Source organism: Poeciliopsis prolifica, unplaced genomic scaffold (genome assembly GCF_027474105.1).
Source record: "Poeciliopsis prolifica strain line A6 unplaced genomic scaffold, Auburn_PproV2 SCAFFOLD009, whole genome shotgun sequence".
In the NCBI taxonomy this organism is placed as follows: domain Eukaryota; kingdom Metazoa; phylum Chordata; class Actinopteri; order Cyprinodontiformes; family Poeciliidae; genus Poeciliopsis; species Poeciliopsis prolifica.
In genome coordinates this window covers 10,224,509-10,244,150 of record NW_026562384.1, presented here as the reverse complement: position 1 = coordinate 10,244,150, position 19,642 = coordinate 10,224,509, and the positions used below count along the sequence as shown (strand labels likewise).

At 38.2% G+C, this 19,642-nt stretch overlaps 2 protein-coding genes across 3 annotated transcripts; one reads left to right on the top strand and one right to left on the bottom strand.

Moving 5' to 3' along the window:
* Positions 1-27: 27 nt before the first annotated feature.
* tcof1 (treacle ribosome biogenesis factor 1) lies at positions 28-6,221 on the bottom strand. Of its 2 annotated transcripts, XM_055034735.1 has the most exons (9): positions 6,123-6,221; positions 5,920-6,033; positions 3,666-3,718; positions 3,510-3,574; positions 3,325-3,389; positions 3,083-3,245; positions 1,193-2,587; positions 1,013-1,113; positions 28-901 (listed from the first exon to the last, which is right to left on the bottom strand). In XM_055034735.1, exons 1-9 carry the CDS (start codon positions 6,135-6,137, stop codon positions 872-874), a joined length of 2,001 nt encoding a protein of 666 aa, XP_054890710.1. In that variant the 5' UTR covers positions 6,138-6,221; the 3' UTR covers positions 28-871. The 2 variants fall into 2 exon arrangements, with proteins under 2 accessions (XP_054890710.1, XP_054890711.1); XM_055034736.1 differs by lacking the exons at positions 5,920-6,033; positions 6,123-6,221 and adding an exon at positions 5,403-5,603.
* Positions 6,222-12,310: 6,089 nt separating this feature from the next.
* Positions 12,311-15,823, top strand: arsia (arylsulfatase family, member Ia). Its single transcript, XM_055034494.1, has 2 exons — positions 12,311-12,624; positions 13,670-15,823. Exons 1-2 carry the CDS (start codon positions 12,311-12,313, stop codon positions 15,066-15,068), a joined length of 1,713 nt encoding a protein of 570 aa, XP_054890469.1. The 3' UTR covers positions 15,069-15,823.
* The last annotated feature ends 3,819 nt before the right edge of the window (positions 15,824-19,642 follow it).

Sequence of the window (19,642 nt, the reverse complement as noted above, 5' to 3'; positions counted from 1 at the left end):
AAAGAAAAACAAGGTAAAAGACCAATCTTATGCAAAAAAGTATTTTTTATTGTATAAAACTAATCTTTTGATGCACAAAGGGAATATTTGATTTGAGAAAATATGATTATGTGGCTAAAATGCACTAACATTTTCATAGTTCGTTGGATTTTTAAAGAATGCTGCAGTATTTCAGGGTTCATGATGCTGTGCACCCCGACAGTTCCAAGGGCCTTTGGCAGAGAGACAAATTTATACAATATTCCTGACATACCAGAACAAAATACAGGATAATTTTCACATATACTGTAGCAATTAAATGTTAAAACAATTTACTATGTGCATGCTCTACATAGGACTAGAAGGAAGATTATAGATACAAAACTATGTTTATTTTGCAGTAAAACATTTATGTGCAATGTACACCAAAACTTGCAACAAAATAATATTTTTTGACAAAGTTAAAAAAAAAAAAAACAAAACAGTAAAATGTATGAATACAAAGAGGGGAAAAATAATTGAGATGTTTTCTTGGCCACAAAATCCTAGTGGCAGAGGAGTGAATAAAACCAACAGATGAGTAAAAATGTACAGGGATGCATTTTTTTCAATTGCAGTCCTTGAACCAACATATGAAGTTATCTCTGAGATCAGAAATTTAATGTAGACGTCTCCCAGGTGAAATATCAGACACTAAACACGACATGTAGAAAATACACACCTTTATGTGCTACAGAGTGCCTAAAAACTATTTAAAAAAGTACAAATAGTACCAAAATTAAAATGTCCATTTTATTTACAAGTTTTTTATGCTGACTTTTTAACCCATGTAGTTCTGGTTAGAAATGATGCGTAGCTTCATTCTGAGCTTCTACTGGGTTAAGGAGTCAATTCATGACTCTGTCCTCTTGGATTTCTTTTTCTGTGGAAGATTAATAGCAGATAATTAGTCACTGTACATGCATGACTGAACAGTAAAGAAACTGAGCATTTTAGAGTTCATCAATGTGCTCATCTTGAGTGCTATTTGTACCTTTCTGTGGACGTCAGCAGAGTTAGGTTGTGTTGTCGAGGAATTTTGTGTAGAAATGTCAGCTTCCTCTGGAGCCTCGTCAGATTTTAATTTGTTTTTCTCTGAAAGAAAATGAAGCTCAAGGTGAACAAACCCAGAAAACCTGCACACTGCCATAATCACATTCTGCTTATGACTCACTTTTCTTTTTTTTCAGAGGACTTGCGATTTCCAGACTCCCCTCGTCTGTCTCTAAAGTAGATTTATTGTTCGTATGATCGTCGTCATCTTTTGGTTTCTCTTCTTCGACTAAATCATTTTCGTCAGACTTCTGATTCTTCTTTTTTGCTTTCTTTTCTAGAGCTACTTCCTCTGGGAATTCTTTGCAGCCAAGAGACTCTCTTTTCTTCTTCTTTGATTTCTTTTCCCCAACCATTTGCTCTGAATTGTATTTGTCTTCAACATTTTCTTCTGCTGCCATCGTTTCATGCTCTAAATTTTTCTCCGTAACGCTTTTGTCTTTCTTTTTCTTTGCTTTCTTCCCCTGATCGTTTTGCTCGCATTTCTTGTTGCCTCCAGCTTCATCTATACTTATGATTTGCTCTGGATTTGCTTTCAAATCTAGCAGTTCTGAGTACCCTTCATTGTTAAGTACTTTTTTCTTCTTTTCTTTCTTTTTATGCATTTCAGCCAAATATTTCTCACTACTGGTTTTCTCTTTTGTTACCATTTTCTTAGAATTCTCTATTTCTTCAATGTTTTGCTCACCACTTTCTTCCTCTGCCTCATTTATATGGTCTAAATTACCCTTCATATTGTTATTTTCTTTTTTCTTTGGTTTTGGTGTACCAGGTTTTATTTTTTTATCTGGTTGTTTAAAATTTTCTTCACCAACAACCATCGTTTTCTTCTTTTCGTCTATTTGAGCCAAGCCTTCCTCGCTGCTGGATTTGTCCTTTTTCTTCTTTTTCGCTTTCTTTTTCTGTACGCTTAACTCAGAAAAGTTCTCATTGTCGCTGCCTCCCTCTTCCATCTTTCCCTCTTTAGCTATTCTCTTTTCTCCTTCTGTCTGACCATCATCATCCTCCTGCTCCGTGATTTCTCTCCTTTTTTGTTTTTTGTCTTTTCCATCACTATTTGTCTCATTTGCACTCCCCTCTGTCTTGTCCTCATTTTCCTCCTTTGCTTTCTTTTTTTTCTTCTTTATCTTGGTTTCACTTGCCATTTCCTCGTTGGCATTCACAGGGATCAACATTTCTTGTAAATGTGTTTGTTTTTCAAATTTCTCAGGAAGTCCGGACGAAGCCTGCTCGTCCTCTACACTTTTCACTCTTTTATTTGGACTCTGCTTGCTCGGGGAGGACACAGGCGATGGACTTTCTTTCTTGCTCCTTTTTGCTGCATTCTTCTTTGTTGGCGTTTGTGTCCCAACTTTCTCTTCGTCCTGTTCATTCTGTCCAATCGTCTCACCATTTTGCTGGACGGGAGCGTCAGCTTTGGACAGAGGTTTGGCCGGCGGCTTTCGGCTTCTCTTTTTCTTGGGCTGCGATTCAGAGGTCAGTTCGTTGATGGCTTCCATCTTGGCAAAGTCGGCCTCTGCAGAGACACAGCAAACAGAAATTTGGCTGAGTGATTCAAACACCAGCCGGAGTTGCATTTACTTTTTCAGATTTTGTAGTGCTACAACCACAAATACACTTTGACATTTTATGACAACAAGATTAAGATTCATGGACGCACATTCATGTCTTCAGACATCCAATCTGACTGAAGTTGAATTACTTAGCAGAAAAGAAATTGATAAACTCATCTCCCGATGCTCAAAGCTGGCAGTCACATTAAACTCTACAGTTGTAATCACCGCAAGTTGTATTTCTGCAATGCATTGACCCAGAGAGGCTGAACATAAATGCATGCCACACTTTTCATATTCTTACTTGTAAAAAGTTTTATTCCTCCCATTTCACAGTTTAATCAAAATGAAGATGTGACGAGACAAAATGGGAAACTTTTCAACAGGGAGGAATACTTTCGCACAGCAAAAATATTCACATTGCCAAAACGTTCTAAACTTCACAAACACTCTCCCACCTGTCATCTGGTGGGATAATTTCTTCCACTTCTCTAAATCCAGACTGCTGTCAGAGTCTGATCCGTCACTGGTGGCGTTCTCTGTTGTGTTAGGCTTAGATTTCTTTGCTTTAACACTTTGACTTGGCTTTTCGTCACTTTTTTTTCTTTTTGCTGAAACAGACTGAAAAAAAAAAAAAAAAACAGAAAAAAAAAGATTGAAAATATTGAAGAGGTGACACAGGAGGAGATGGAAGCTTTACCTTCTTTGGTGAAGCTGAGGTTTTAGCTGGTTTATCCATCTTCCTCGCTGGTGAGGCAGACTTGCCTTAATATGACAAGCAGGCAAAATGTTAAAAAGGATCTGAATACTTAATAATAGCATCAATACTAGCCACATTTAATTTCCAAAATAGGAATGCCAGTAAGAAAAAACTAACAGTTGCACCTTTAGAGGGAGACTTTTTTCCTGATTTCGAGCATTTTTCTGATTTCCTTTTCTTTTTTGGGTTCCTGTCAGGAGTAAAAACAGTTTGAGTTCATGTCAAAACAGGAAAAATCTCCTGAGATAATCGTTTTGTTTATTTGATCAAAAAAGGCTCACTTTAACCATGATTTGTAGATGTCTAATAAAGAGACTGATGATTTTGACTCCCCCTGTAGGAAATAAAAAAAAAAGTTAAACATCAAATTTAATGCAGTTGAACAAAATGCATTTCAAACTTGGTATTTCAATAAAACAGTTCTCGCAGTACTCCGTTTTCTTAATTCATTAATTATGTGTAATATTATAATGTTCTAAACCGCCAGGCTCAACTGCAGCTCCATTTTGACAAAATTAATCTTTTATATTAGCTTTACTGTATTAAATAGATTAAAAATCGAAACAAACACTAGAAGATCTCAAATAACCAAGAAATCTTTTTTTAATTTTATTGCTTATGACAGAACTCAATCATGGCACTGTGTCAAAATGTTGCAGTTCTGGCCTTTTAAATGCCACATTTTCCGTTTTAGTATGAACTTTACCTAATTTAGAGAACATTCACTGGCATGTTAAGATTTTTATGTTCATCAGACTGTCTGGGAAACAATTTCCATTCTTTCTGGGTAATGAATGAATGAATATTTCTCAACACAAGAAAGAGAAAATAACATTTCATTCAAGCGAGGCATGGGGTTGAAAGTCAGGAAACAGAAAAATAGCTACTCATCTCGGATTTTCAATGTCAATGGATCAGAATAATCATGAATTATAAATTCAGAACAAAAGAGCTGAACAAGAACAAGGTTTCCTCAATGAGGAAGACAATAATGACGGTAAAAGACTCTTCATAACTGCAGCGTTATTATTTTAGTGTGTGATAATGCCATTTCAATGACAAACATATTTTTCTGGGGTACCAACAATTAGGGGCCGGCACTGCATGTCAGTAACTTTACTGTAAATGCACACAGCTATTTAACGTTAGTAGGAAGCTGCCCAAAAATGTGCACAGTGCAGATCCGATTGAAACAAGATTACATGAAGGATTTCCTTTGTTCACATGTCTTATACAACTGCAAGTACACTTTTATCAGAAGAAAAATATTGGATGAAAGGGACCTTTAAAAATTAAACTGAAGTTTTTATGAGAATTAGCCTCAAAAACATTCAAACATTTCCCTAAGTATCTGAATGACACAGTTTTAAGTTTTAGTTCTTTAATACTAAAGCAAAGAAAACACTTTTTGGGAATCAACTTGTTTAGCGGGAACAATTCTTTGAAAAAGCTTCAATTAATAAAAACTATACAATTTCACGTTAAAGTTGCCAGAAAACACTGGCTCTCGGAGTTCATGGGGGATGTTATGTTTTTTCACTCTGTTGCAGAGTGATGATGACTCCTTAACCCTCCAATCCGAGGACTGACCGACAACAAGGACCATCTAGATCACAGCACAGATCACAGCATCCCAACCAGCGCTCCTGCAAATCACTGTACATTTTATCTGTGCAGAATATCCCATGATCATTGCAGAACACCCAAAAGGCTGCATTTACGCGACCGATGATGCACAACTTTTGTGAACCGGCGTCGTTCAGCTGGTAAGACATTATTACGACACCCGCTAATGCCAGAAAGCATTTTTTTTTTTAAATAAAGCAACTATTTCTTCTGAAACATCGGAGGGCTGAGTTTGAACAGGTCTCTGCAGGGCGCCAAAGACAAAAACCTCACGAATCGCCTTCCGATTAGCGTTCCGTGAGTTCGCAGCGTTGTGCGGAGTTTGGCGCACTTTTTGCCCATAGTAACGTTACTCGTCCATGCAGCATTGTGACTGTGTGCACCGTGTTGACCTGTGGGCTGTGCCTCTGAAGCTCCTCCGCAGCTGAAAGGAAACCATGCTCCTTCAAGTGGCGGTGGATGAGCTGGTTCAGCTCCAGTTGTGATGCGTTCACGGACATGATCAGAACGAAAACACGAGCAGAAAGCTACAGGGACGAGGGTTTGGTCGCTAAAACTAGCCACATGGTACGCAGACTCGTTTAAACCGAAACATCCTGTACCTGAACTCTGGTACAGGATGCATTTCCCCGTCAACCGCTGCGGTGCATCATGGGAGATGTAGTTCGTGGTGTTGGCGTTTCCTCCTGTTGGTTAACGTTGTTATTCAACCACATTTTAAAGGAAACCAAATTTCTTTCTGTTTAGATCAGAATTTATGCGTTTTAAATTGATTTCAAATCCAGATAAAAAACAGAATTAACTGAATAATACAGCTAATTCTAAGTTTTTATGTTTGAATCAATGTTAAACAATCTTCAGTCTGTTTTTAGGAAGCACCACAACGCTGTCATTTGGTCTGTGACTGACCTTAGTGTGTTTTGGAGCTGGCCTTTGACCTCTCCAGGGTGTATCCTGCCTTTTGGCCGATGACTGCTCAAAACATCGCTCCCAGCCTCTCCACAATTCTTCAAGAATAGCTGGCTATTTAGAAAATGGAGGGATACTCTTAAGTCTGAGGGAAAGTTTAGGACAGAGTGAGAAATTCAATAGAGGAGGGTCCAGACTACCACCTGGAGAAGGAGCATCTCCGGCTTGGTCAAACCCTAAACATTTACTGCCTCAGAAAGCTTCAGACTTCTGGTCTGGGTTCCATCAGCTTTGTCTCTTGCCTGAAAAACAAAACAAAAACTAATCAACTTTGGTTAAAAAACATTGGTACTTTGGACCTGGAAAATTGATCTTTCTGAAAGAGAGCATTGCATCAACAAACACAAGGCGGAAGAATTTCTAAAAGGTGTACCGCACTTTGGAAAAGAATTGGATCAACATTTGAAGTCAGAGGAGTTTGTTACCACATCCAATTGGTTAGCCATTAGGGAAAAAATATTTCACTTTTCAGAACCCAAAACTTACTTTGCAAAATTAACAATAAAACATCTAATGTCAGGGTCTCAGGGGAGACTGAGGTCAAGTCCACAGACTGATTAAAGCCACCTGGAGTAGTTTTCAGGCTTTGGTTAAAAAAAAAAAGAAAAAAAAAAAAAAGAGAGAAGCGCATGCATGAGTTTGTTCAAGAACATATTACAATATCACCCCACAAACTAAGAATAAGCTTACTCTTGTTATCCTATAGGTACATTTTCAGCTTTGTGGAGTTTTGCTAACCATTTCTGCTCTTGCTAAATATATATATATATAAAAAAAAATCTCCTACTCCTGAGCCAGACAATCAACAAACCGCCCAGTCAAACAATCCAATCAGAGCTGCCGGGAAAGCTGGTCTCCTCTCAGGTGTGTTTGGATAAACATGTGACCCTTACTTCTGATTAGTTTGGGGAGAAAATAAAGCTGTCTGGGCTAGAAGACATGCCAGGCTGGGAGAGGTGGTTGTGAGACCTTAGGTCAAATTAAAGGGGAGAATGCAGAAGGCTGCAAAGTGAAAGAGCCCCATTCATCAGAACAGCAGGAAAGGCAAACAGACTGGATTCCAAATTCAATGTCAGTGCTCTGCAGGTCTCACCAAGATTGATTTCAACACCTTCCACAATCCTTTTTTTTTTTAACCTCACTAACGCATGCAATTATAATCAGCTCAGCCAGACAAGATGGATGAATTAGCTCCTATTTTCAGTGTCAAAAGGACAGATTGAGGAACAACTATTTATACAATTTGCTGCACATTGTATAAATAGTTATTCACATTTTAGCTCAAATTTATTCAAGCATCGATGCAAAACAGGTAGTTAATCTAACAAAGCAGAAGCAACAAAAAAGAAGTTGAAAATTTCCCTTTGCTTTAATAGCAAGAGGCCACAAAATAAAAGATAAATTTGTACAGGTTAGCCCAGGAAATAAACCTGAATTCCAGGTGTTTAGCATCGCTCTTCTGTGGTCTCTTTGCAGGTAATTACTTGCTCCTCCCACCAGTGAAATCTACTTACCACAGCCTGCCATTCCTGCCACCTGAGTAAATTTATAAAACAGGTTTTAGTAAAATACTTGCACAGATGTGTGAACACTTAGATCATTTCATAACAGAACCAAAGGACAAAAAGCACACAAACGTCTGATTTCACTGTGGGATCCTTGTAGTATTTAATCCAGATGACTGGAAAGAAGGTTGTAATGAAGTGTTGCCGCTGGCCAGGTGCAGCTTCGACTCCATGAGAGCCAAGTCAAACATATGCACGGAGTCCTCGAGGTCTGGATCTGAGAGAGCATCACCGCTGAGCTCCAACCCGGAAGCAGCTGTTGAGTGGATGGTGAAATATCGAGACAGGGTAAACTCTTTATGATCTTTCAACTCTGATTAAAAGATAAGCATGAATGTTTGTTTCTGAACTGCTAATTTTCTGACATTAAAGGATGTCTATAGATAGTAAATCACACACCATTATCTCATAACCACACAAAGGCTTTTTTCTAATTAAACTCTAAGAATACATTATATTATTTTTATCCAGATGTTAGGAGGATACACCATTCTCAAATACAGAGACAATTAGCACTTGCCAGAAAGTTCAACATCTAGTTCACTGTGCTGTCAGGATGCTGGAAGCCTTCATGACTAGTTTTCGTCTGGTCTTATTATTGGTTTTTAAGAAATTTACATTTTTCTCATTTCAAGGGATTCCTATTTTTTCAGTTTTTTTCATGACTGCCCTTTTGCCATTTTGCCACATTGCAAATTTACAGAGGGCAAACAGACTCAGAGTGGAGTCATTGAGTCTGTTTGCCCTTTGTACACAGCAACAGTTATTACTATTGATTGGATGGTTTAATGAATTTTCAAGCTATTCTTACCAGTAAGTGAAATTCTTAACATGGTTTCCTTGAGCTGGAACGTGGGTCCGGGAGAAATGGCTCTGTGATGCATCAGGTTTGCCGGTTTCTCAGCCCATTCATCAGAGGAGAACTGTGCCCTTCATTCAGTAGGGGTACTCCAACCTCTATTCTTCTATCTCTGCTGCAGGTCTGGCATCACCTGCTTTCCTCTGCTCCAAAACATGCAGTCTCTCCTGCTTGGAGGGACTTTATGTTGAGTTGAGATACGGTGCCATATGCACGGTGATTCCTTGTTTGGTCCGAAACCTTGGAACTCACACCTCTTGCAGTGGCATCTACAACAAAGTGCTTTTTTCTTAGGCACAGTTTTGAAAAACAAATTATATTTTTTATTAGATTCTTCTGTAGTATGCTTGACAAAAATAAGAAATAACTCCCAATAATTGAAACAAGACTCTACACTGTACATAACATGGAGACAACAAGTCGAATAGAAATGAGGGAAAGCTTCTGATTCTATGCTGAGAAATAAAAATGAAAAAGAAGCACTTCCATCCAGACTCATTCAGATTAGTAGAGAGGAGGAATCATGCTCAGGCTTACCGGCAGGGCTCTCTTGATTAGAAAGGGGTCAGTGTTCACAGTGCAGCCGTATTCAGTTACACTAATGATTTCTTTTGCCAAGACTAACATCTGATGAAGACTAACACAGAACAACAGCAGGAGCTGCAGGCAGATATAAAGATTATATTAGAAACATGTTGACTTTATGAAGCACGTCTACGTTCTTTTGAGTCTATAGAGGAAGACTTTTGAACTAAACTTGGAGACTCCATAAGGATTTTGAAGATTTCTTCACCTTTAATTTTCTGTACATTTTGACTTTTACATTTTGACTCTAAACCACTCAAAGCTTTTTAGAGCAAAACCCACTCAATTTTACTAACATTCTTTATTCTCTAGCTACTTGAAAAGACCTGTACATGTGAACTAACAGGCTTTCTATCAGACTAACTAACTGTACAATGGATCAAAAGTTAAAAAATGAGTCAGTTTAATCTAACCTTTGCCCACTGTTCTCATTAGAGACATCAATGAGACCAAGTGACATGACCGCTGACTTCCTTTGAGTCATGCTGTTTCCCGTACGTATACTACTGAGGTTTTCAAGAATATCTGTCACTTCCCACATTTTAGTCTTGCATCAGACAAACAAATATTTGTTGAAATAAATGACATAAAACCCCCAAACTTTTTATATATTTAGCATTTGTTTTTTCAGTCTCCCAGAAGGTATAAGAATAAGGTTGTTTTTTTCTAAGAATACTTATATTACAACATTCTTGGTAAATGCTTGAGTCCTTAGTGGTCTAAGGCTATTTTGGAGATATGTTTAATGTGCAACAGGACAAAAAAATACTGAATGTGAGTGAGTACATGCTTGAGGTCAGTATTTTTGCGTTTGTGGTGTTAGAGATGAGTGAGGTTATTGCTCACATACCAAAAACAGACACAGCTGCTAAAGACTGAGACATAATTTCTTACTTCAAAACTTTCCACATCATATTTTCAGGTAAAAAGTCGAGAAGGAATGAAAAATCCCAACCAATCTCTCCTTTATTGTTAAAATGTATAGAACATTTTGAAACAAATCTTTTTGACACAAATGCTCATGTTGGAGTCACATCTTCCAAACAGGAAGCACTCCATTCATGTACAACGATTAGTGTGATTGTCAATAGGATTGGAATCCTATTGACTTCATAAATAGTGATACAAGTACAAGTCATTTACCATTTTATGAATGACATACAGTACGAAGCAACACATGTATTTCAAAGTAATCACAGATTTTTTTTTTCTAAAAAAAAAACAAAAAAATTTTTGTAGAGGATGTCAGATTGATGTGTGGCTGATTTCTGCTTAATACAAAAACTACTGCAAAGATGGATTATGTAAGAACCATAATATTTAGCTGACATAAAATGCAAGTGCTGTGTTTTGCCTTGATTTTTGCAACTGTGTTCAGAGTGTCTCAGTCTAGAAAAAAAAAAGCATAACTAAACAAAATGGTATAAAACATAAAGTGTACAATTATCACTTTTGTTTTGCTCTTTTCAGGTTTGACATGCCTCAGACTTGGACACTCCACACCAAAGATGCTGCCGCAACTGCTGAAAAACATGTCCAACCGCAGCTGTGCTCTCGTTGGGCCCATACCTCCTCTGGTTTCCAAACAACCTCCATACCCACAGGTCCTAATATCAACATTTGCACGGGATGATGTTTTACCTTCCAGTGTGTTTACCAAATGCTATCTTCAACAGATCAATCATTATGTGGGCATAAGCGATGTATCATTTCATTAACCCTGAGATTTCCAGAAACCCTTTAAATTTTCTGGACCATAAATGTCTCACAGTGTAACGGATGTCAAGCTAAATACTAAATTCACTTTTTTAAGCTCATATGAAGGTCTTATTTAAGTGTAAATGTGACCATTAGCTTCATCCATCAAACACTACAAAAATTTGTTTTGCTCAGGCTTTTGAAGGCAAATGTTAGAAAACAAGGACAAATGAAAGCACCTGTGAAATGTTTAATATAATGTGCAAACTACAAAGTGTAGTTACAATAAATCCAACATTAATTCTTCAAAGTTTTGGATTTACATGTAATCCATATAGATTTACTTCTATATTTTCTGTCTTTAAAGCAACGTGTGCATTCATGTTGGCTATTATTCTGACGTTTTTTTCTAGTTTTGTTTATTCCTTATTTGAGCTAGTTTGACAGGACCTGCTGTGTGTGATGCTCTTGTGAGTAATGATTTTCCTCAGTTCCTCTCCGGGTTTGACCACTGTCTCATTTCTCGCAAAACCTAAAACCTGTCCAGAAAAGTCTTGCTTCCTTTGTTTTTTGTTTTTTTGTTTATTTGCTTTATGTCAAATGTCCCATTACAAATGTATTATAAATTCAAGAACATATTAAAATAGCATAAATTAGTCTCTCAAAGTTTGTGAGTTCTACTGGAACAAATTCCCTCCTTCTCAGTCAAAATCAATCTGCAGCGCTAGGAAGGGCTACACAGTGGAGATGCTGTGGAGCAATACCTCCACTCATGAGCTGCAGCTGAAGCTCTGCAGTCCCGCTGTGCTCTGTGGACCCTCGGGGTGATTTGTAAAGTGCTTCTTTTACGCCTGCTCAGAGATGTTATCAGAGGTCGGGGAGTCTGCTCTGTCTCTCCGCTCAGGTCTGCCACCCCCGTAAAACAGCAGGAATAGTAGGAACGTGTTTGTGACTGCTGCGGAGCAAAGTGGGGAACAGTGTTCGGGATTGTGGCTTTGGGGCCCAACAACCACCCGGAGAACCAACTTTCCCCCGGCAGGCATTTTGTGAGTGGAGGTCTTTTTCTGTAGATTCTCTGTCTGACACGGATACACCCAAGAGGGAAACATTTCTAATGCAATTTGTGAAGATTGGACTGAATTTTTTTAAAACATGACCTTGAAGGAGCATAGGTGGGACAAAATGTTTAAATGCTCAAATTCTAAAGGCAATAAAAACTGTTTATACACGAAACAGAGCAAAATGTTGAAATATCCACATTGCTTAATTGTGTATAACTTTAAACACTTGATGTAAAGTCTGAATGAACACCTGGATACAGCAGCAATGTGTGTGTGTTTGATTATTTTTGAGGCAGGGGGGCCTCATGTTTTTTCAGTGGGCCAGCCAGGCAGATGGGCGGGGTTGATTGGAAAAGTGAAACGCTTTCATTTAACCTGGCACAGTTTGGAGAGCCAGCGAGGATGAAGGTGTATTTTTGTCTTTAGGAAGGTTATGACTTGCTCAGCCCCAACTCAGGTGTAACAAGAGACGATCGCAGCATCTAATGAGAGGATATTTTCTTACAGCAGGAATGGTTTACTGACGACATACAAAATATCGGCAAGCTTCATTGATTTAAACCATGGCGACAACAACCCTGACTGGTTTCTCGGTGATGAGCCTGCTGAGCCTTGGCTACCTGAGCTGGGATCTAATGAGCCCCAATCAGGTGGAAAACGAGCCTGACCAGACTTTCAATGACAGGACTCCTGTCCAGCAACCTCCTCATATAATCTTTATCATGACAGATGACCAGGGCTTCAATGACATTGGCTATCACGGCTCTGACATTAGGACACCCGTACTGGATAAACTGGCTGCAGATGGTGTGAAGCTGGAGAATTATTATGTTCAGCCCATCTGTACACCGTCCCGAAGTCAACTCATCACTGGCAGGTAGAGTATTTTATTAGTTCTTTAATTTTTATTCACCTGAAGGAAACAGAGACATTTGTGTTACATGTTTTTTACTTTCAAATGTCATGCTAAAAAATAAAGTAGTTCAAATTAATATTAAAATATATGAATGTGTGTTTCAAATAGAATGCATAGATTTGCACTTGCATGTTTTTCTATGAGAGTAAAAGCTGTTTTTTTGAAAATTGAAGACAATAATAACCTCAATTCTTGTCAACTACAGCTCAGTGATATCTTCAATATATTGTCATGGTTTCCACAAATGTCCACTGAGCAAAGAGATTTCCTTACAACTATAAATTACTAATATCTGTGCACTAGTTGATGAATCTTTCAAAAATGATTAAGGCTTCTTTTCTTAAAATGCTAAAATGGCAGCTGTGTTTGTAATATACGACTAAATGTACCATTTCTTTGGAGCTCTTTATATAGAAGCAATGATTATGTCATTATATCAGCTCTGGTCTGTTTCCATTCTGATAAATTGTTTGTTTCATTGTTTTATTGTTTCGTATAGATTTAACACTGCATCTGAAAGATTTTGTCAGTTGTTTAGGGTTGTAAACAGATTACATTGGTTTAAAATGCAAAAAACAAAACAAAAAAAAAAACAATGAAAAGCAGGAACCTTTTCATGTTTTCTTGAAGTGAAAAGATAAAGTCCAGTAGCTTTGTGAAGTGACAGAGCAACACACCACACACACAATTACTGACCTACTGTTAAACCTATCAGAAAATAATTATCCGTTTCACCGAATATGAAGCATAATGCATTTACCTCTTTCAGTGCCAAAAAAGAGAATAATTTTTTTTTGCTTTTGATTGGTGTGATGCTAACAAAGCATCCACTGCACCTACAGAAAAGCAAAAATGTGCATAGTGTATTTCTTACACCTTGAGCTGCCGGTTCTTAACTCTCTCCCTGAGAACTTCTCGGCCTGAACTTAATGTAACTACATAAAATGGTCGAGGTCGGAATCTGGGAGCTCTGAACTATATTTTCTGTCTCCTTCTCTCTCTACAGGTACCAAATTCATACTGGCCTTCAGCACTCCATCATCCGTCCACGCCAACCCAACTGCCTGCCCTTCGACCAGATCACCCTCCCTCAGAGACTTCAGCAGCTCGGCTACTCAACCCACATGGTTGGCAAGTGGCACCTGGGCTTCTACAAGAAGGAGTGCTTGCCCACAAGACGAGGCTTTGACACATATTTGGGCTCTCTGACGGGCAGCACGAACTACTACACATATGAGTCCTGTGATGGCCCCAGGCTTTGTGGTTTTGATCTCCATGAGGGCGAGTTGGTTGCCTGGAGACACAGGGGCAAATACTCCACACATCTGTACACTCAGAGAGTTCGCAAGATCCTCGCGGCCCATGATCCTCTGTCCCAGCCACTCTTCATCTTCCTGTCCTTTCAAGCTGTTCACACACCTTTGCAGTGTCCTCAGGAGTACATCCGCCCGTATAAGGAGCTGGAGAACGTTGCACGTAGAAAGTACGCCGCAATGGTCTCCATTGTAGATGAAGCTGTTCGCAACATAACGTATGCCCTCCGCAAGTATGGATACTATCAAAACAGCGTCCTAATTTTTTCCACTGATAATGGAGGCCAGCCTTTGTCTGGGGGCAGCAATTGGCCACTTCGAGGACGTAAAGGTACTTACTGGGAGGGTGGTGTCCGAGGTTTAGGGTTTGTACATAGCCCTCTCTTGAGGAAGAAAAGGAGGGTTAGTAAAGCACTGGTACACATTACTGACTGGTATCCCACTTTGGTCGGGTTGGCAGGTGGCAATGAGTCCCTGACTGAGGGGGTTGATGGGTACAATGTCTGGGAGGCCATCAGTGAAGGAAAAGAGTCACCCAGACTTGAGATACTCCACAATATCGACCCTTTATACAACTATGCACGCACTGGGTCCCTGCAGAAAGGATTTGGGATTTGGAATACCGCAATTCAGGCCTCCATTCGAGCAGGAGACTGGAAACTTCTGACCGGAAACCCTGGTTATGGAGATTGGATTCCACCTCCTATTCTTCCAGGTTTTCCTCGGGAATATTGGAACCTGGAGAGACACATTAAACCTCGCAAATCTGTGTGGCTCTTTAATGTTTCCGGAGATCCCTACGAACATTTTGACCTGTCTGAACAGAGGCCAGATGTTGTGAAGGAGCTCTTAGCCAGACTGGTGTTCTACAACAGGACGGCAGTACCCGTAAGGTTTCCCTCAGAGGACCCACAAGCAGACCCCCAACTAAATGGTGAAGCCTGGGGTCCCTGGATGGGAGATGAAGAGGAGAAGAACTGGGATACTGTTTACGAGAAAGAAAACATGGAATGGAAAAGAAAGTTTAAGATGTTCAAGAGCAGGTCATTTTTTAGAAGACTAAACACAAGGATGATGTCTAACAAAATATAGAAGCAAAAAGCTGAAGTGAAAAACTGAAAATATAACTGAAATCAACAAGGATGATGTCTAATAAAGTATAATAAAATAGATCAAGACATTTTAAATGCGGATTCACAATAAGAGAAGATACTGCTGCAGTGGACCGGATCTTCCGATTCAATTAAATACATTTGGGTTTAAACATAAACCTACAATATGCACTTATCAGAGACTAAGACTTAAAACTGAGGCATGAAACTTTAATAAACATTTTTTTCCATGCATATTTATTAAAATTATCACCATGTGCTGACAGTATGAGAGATAACCTATGAAAGAAACAAGCTCTTCCATCTCTTCCTAGAGATATTATTTCCACTCTTATTCAGAAACAACCAAACAAAGCAAAGAGAAGCATCTTGGTGCTGTCAGTCAAGCTTGTGTATGTGCTGCTTAATGTGCTAATGGCATCAGCGGTGGCCATGCTAAGGGCATGACATGTTATGGCCTGTTCTGCTGATGGGGAGGAGCTGTCACATAACAGAGAGAAAGGGGGAGACTGTGAGCAGCACATACACAAGCCTGATTGCCAGTGCCAAGACTCTCTTCCTGGCTGTGATTGGTTGTTTCTGATTGACAGGTGTATTTCTGTAGTTAGCACTGGAAGCTTTGGGAGAAGGCAGAGGAAGTTGATTTTTTTTTCCACATATTATTTGTCTTGCATGACATTCGACAGCTTTAACAAATGTGAAAAACTTTTTAAAAATAGAATTTAGATTCCCCAGCTTCAAGTCAGTGTTTCAGTGAGCCAAATGTAAAGAAGGAGCTATGTGCAATATGACTTCTATTATATGTAAGAGAGTTCTGCTACAATCTTCACATGGTGCCAGATATTATTTTTAAAACAACCTGTTCTGTGCCTAAATGACAACAGTATAATGTGGATATTACCGACAGAGGCAGGTTCTGTATGTAATCAGAAATATCACATTCTCATTTGATAAAACAAGTGTTTTGTTATAGCAATTAGCTTTTTGCAATTTGTTTTTAATATTTAACAAATTGTAGCAATTTGTTTAAAAAAATATTTAAAAAAAATATATTTTTAAAAATATTTAACCACTTATTCAGTTTCCCTGAACCTCAAATGGCTGCGAGCTGATAAGCGTATAAGTTTCTGATTCAGGGAATTAGAAACCATCACTTCTTAACTGAATCAGAAGTGAAAACTCTTCTGATTCAGTTAAGATACTTGTCTTCTCATTTACAGCGTGTACTTTTTTGAGGTATACAAAAAAGTACTATTTTTGAGGTAATAGTAAATTTTAACCAGTTTCTGTTACACAATACATGTCATGAAGGGTCCTTGTTTTTTCACCCACATACAGACCATCACCAGGAGAACAAATAATAAAGTTTACTTTAACAATGATGAAAGGGTGAGATTGTGTGATTCTTGTCCTTGTGGATGGAAACCAGGGTCATCTGTAGTGAGAAAGATGGTGAGTTTGAGGTTTTCGGAAAGTGGGACTTTAGGAAAAATTCGACTGGTCATACTGGAAATGAGGAATAACTTCCGTCAGGAGGGTAGTACAGTGGGTTCTGGGATATGGTCTCTTTGTAGGTTTCCTTGAAGTGATCCGGGTTCCAGTGTGAGGTCTTGACTGAGAGAGATCTTGGGAGGTAGACGTAGAGGCTGTCATGGAGGGCGGAGAGAAGACGAACAAGGAGACGAACGAGGAGCGAACCCACTGTCAACTGAGAATCCAGGAATGGTTGATGGTAAATCTGCAGAGGCGAAGAAGGGACTTGGGCAACCAGTGGGTAACAATCCACATTGTCATGAGGGAAGAAATCCAGAAAGCCAGGAATTCGGGCTTCACAGGGTTTATTGCCAAGCCGTCACAAGAAAACACCTGAGAGAGAGGCAGCGAGAATACAATTACTGACTTAATTAACTACAAAATAGTTACATTTGCAATAAGTTTGATCGCTCAGGTTAAACATTCAGAGTCTTACTTGTACAGAAAGACCAAGCTTCTGCTTATTCTCCACAGGGCTGAAAATGTTGAACAGGCCATGTTTTTGATCCAGCTTCCAATATTGAAGTTACAACACTGTGCAATGAAATACAGCAGACTGACCCCAAACCTCTACGAGTACTTCCACTGATCGACTGTAACTCTCACTTCCATTATTTTTGGGGGTTAAATATGCATGAAATGAAAACCCTAGTTGGTTTGGCATTTAGTGGCTGAAACATTTTGTAAAATCATGGTCACGCTATGTTTGCATTGATTCATATATAGTAGAGATCTCCTGACAACAGCTAAAAGCCAAGCAGAATTGAAAACTAAGTTACTTCCTTTTTTGGACATAGAAAAATGCTCCTGGATATTTGTCGGTACCTGCCAGTGTTCAGCACAAGCAAACAGCACTGGGTCATCTCAAATGTGTTTCTGTGTTTATCTTGATTATTCTATTTCTTTGTATTTCTGATGTTAAACTAGCACCATGGAAAAAACTTGTCTTCTTCTGATGTTAGTTGGAGGAACTTATGGTAAGATCATTATCACACTGACGAATTAACATTGGGAATAAGTCATTTTGTCTTTATCTGTGTTTTTTTTTTCCAGGTCTAGCCACAGTTTCTAAGACATGTGATGCCACCCAGATCATAGCCCCCTGCAGTTCTGTTTCTGGAGAAACTGTCTACATCAAGCTGATGAACAGCGCCATTGGCTACATGCTGGTGCTTTTCAAGGGTGAAGACCTGGTGTTTACTGTGAAGAAAGGGAAGGTTGAAATACAACAGGAATATAGAACGAGGACAGAATTTTTCGTCGACACGGGGACGATGAAGATCACTGATCTGGAGGAGGACGATGCAGGCCTGTACACTCTAGATATCTACACTCCGAGGAAAACCCTTGTGAAAATTCTTAGTTTTACACTTCAAGTAAAAGGTGAATTTAACGGACCTCCTCTTTTTTTCATCATATTTAGTTTCTCATGTCCCCTTTCTTTGTTGCTGAACTTTAAAATGTAATTATTATGTGCAAGTAAGAGGAGAGATGACATGATGACAACCTTTGAACCTGCAGCTCCTTGATAAAAGCTTGAAAAATTACTTATCGATACAAATAAGATAAATAATGGATACTTTACAGTATCTAATTACCTAATTTGTGTTCTCTTCAGAAAGAAAAGTTTATTTCAGGACCACCATTACAGCTTCAGGACTTTTTCTACTTGTGATTATCGTCTGCATTGTGATTTGGATGTGTAAGCCCTGCAAAAGGACAGGTAATTATTTCATTATCTGCTTCTGATTACAAAGAAAGCTCACAAATAAGGATTTAGAGAATTTTCTATCATTAAATGTAGAATTATGTGTTAAGTCTTATGTCTTTGTAATTAGTTGTTGTGTTTTTTTTCTTTATTATTTATCCAGGTTATGTGATTGTTGCCTGACTGCAAAGATCTTTGCAAAGAGTTTGGATGGACAAACTGATTTTGGAAAAACCCTTTGCTGTGGATTCCGACAAATTAACAGCAAACACATTTTTTTTTTTCTTTTAGGGAAGCTCATTTATAATATTTACTATCATAATTTTATTGCTCTCTATTGTTTTTTCTTCTACCTTAATATTATTTTGACTTGACATCAATAATAAAAATGTTTTTGTGTAAATCTTTGTACATGCACTGCTCCTCCGAAACAAAGATCTTTTGCATATCATAAAGTTTTTTTTATTAAGCAGATTTTGAATTAACATTTGATAAAGCATAAGGTTTGAAATAAAAGAGCTTTTTGTAAACAGTTGTAAAGTTAAATGTTTGTGCTGCACTTCTGAAGAATAAAATTATAAAACAATCTCTGAAATGAGACAACAGAATTGTCTCATTTTCTATTGTTAAAAATATGGACCCCTGTCAGGCATATCCTCAAGATGTTTTTGAAAAAACTAGCAACATTAAAAGTTGATTTAATAAATTTAGATTACTCAGTGTTTGATAAGCAAAAATAACTTGCTATGTTTTAAACAATGAGATGATATGTAAAGGTTTTCATCAGAAAAATAAATGCATTTGTCAATTTTTGTCACTTGCTCTAATGTTTTAAGCAAAATCTAAAGCAAAACACTTTGAAATAGTTTGCAATTACTTTAAAGTAATCAAAAGTAATTGCAAACGTTGCAAGGCTTTACAATGTTTGAGTTGCTTATTTCTATGTCGTTAAGCTGCTGATGTTACATAAGCTCATGATCCCATAAGAGGATTGGTTGGCAAATAAGCTCTGGTGTGTGTTTCAGTTTAATTCAAAAATACTGTTTTTATCCCAACGTGAAAAAAAATATTTTCATAACTAAGCTCACCCAAGTGTTTTTAAAGACACGTCATGGAGGATACCATGACGTGTGGTGCATTTCCATATAAAGGTCAATTCTCTTCTTCATTTCCACATTTTCTTGTCCTTTGCACCAAAGCCTTATAGAGATGTAATGATACAGGTCTTGCCAGCAAAAGTCTTTGTGCAGTCTTTTTCACTTAGCAAGTTCAGGAGTGCCATTTTTTTCTGTCTTTTACATGTGTAGAATATT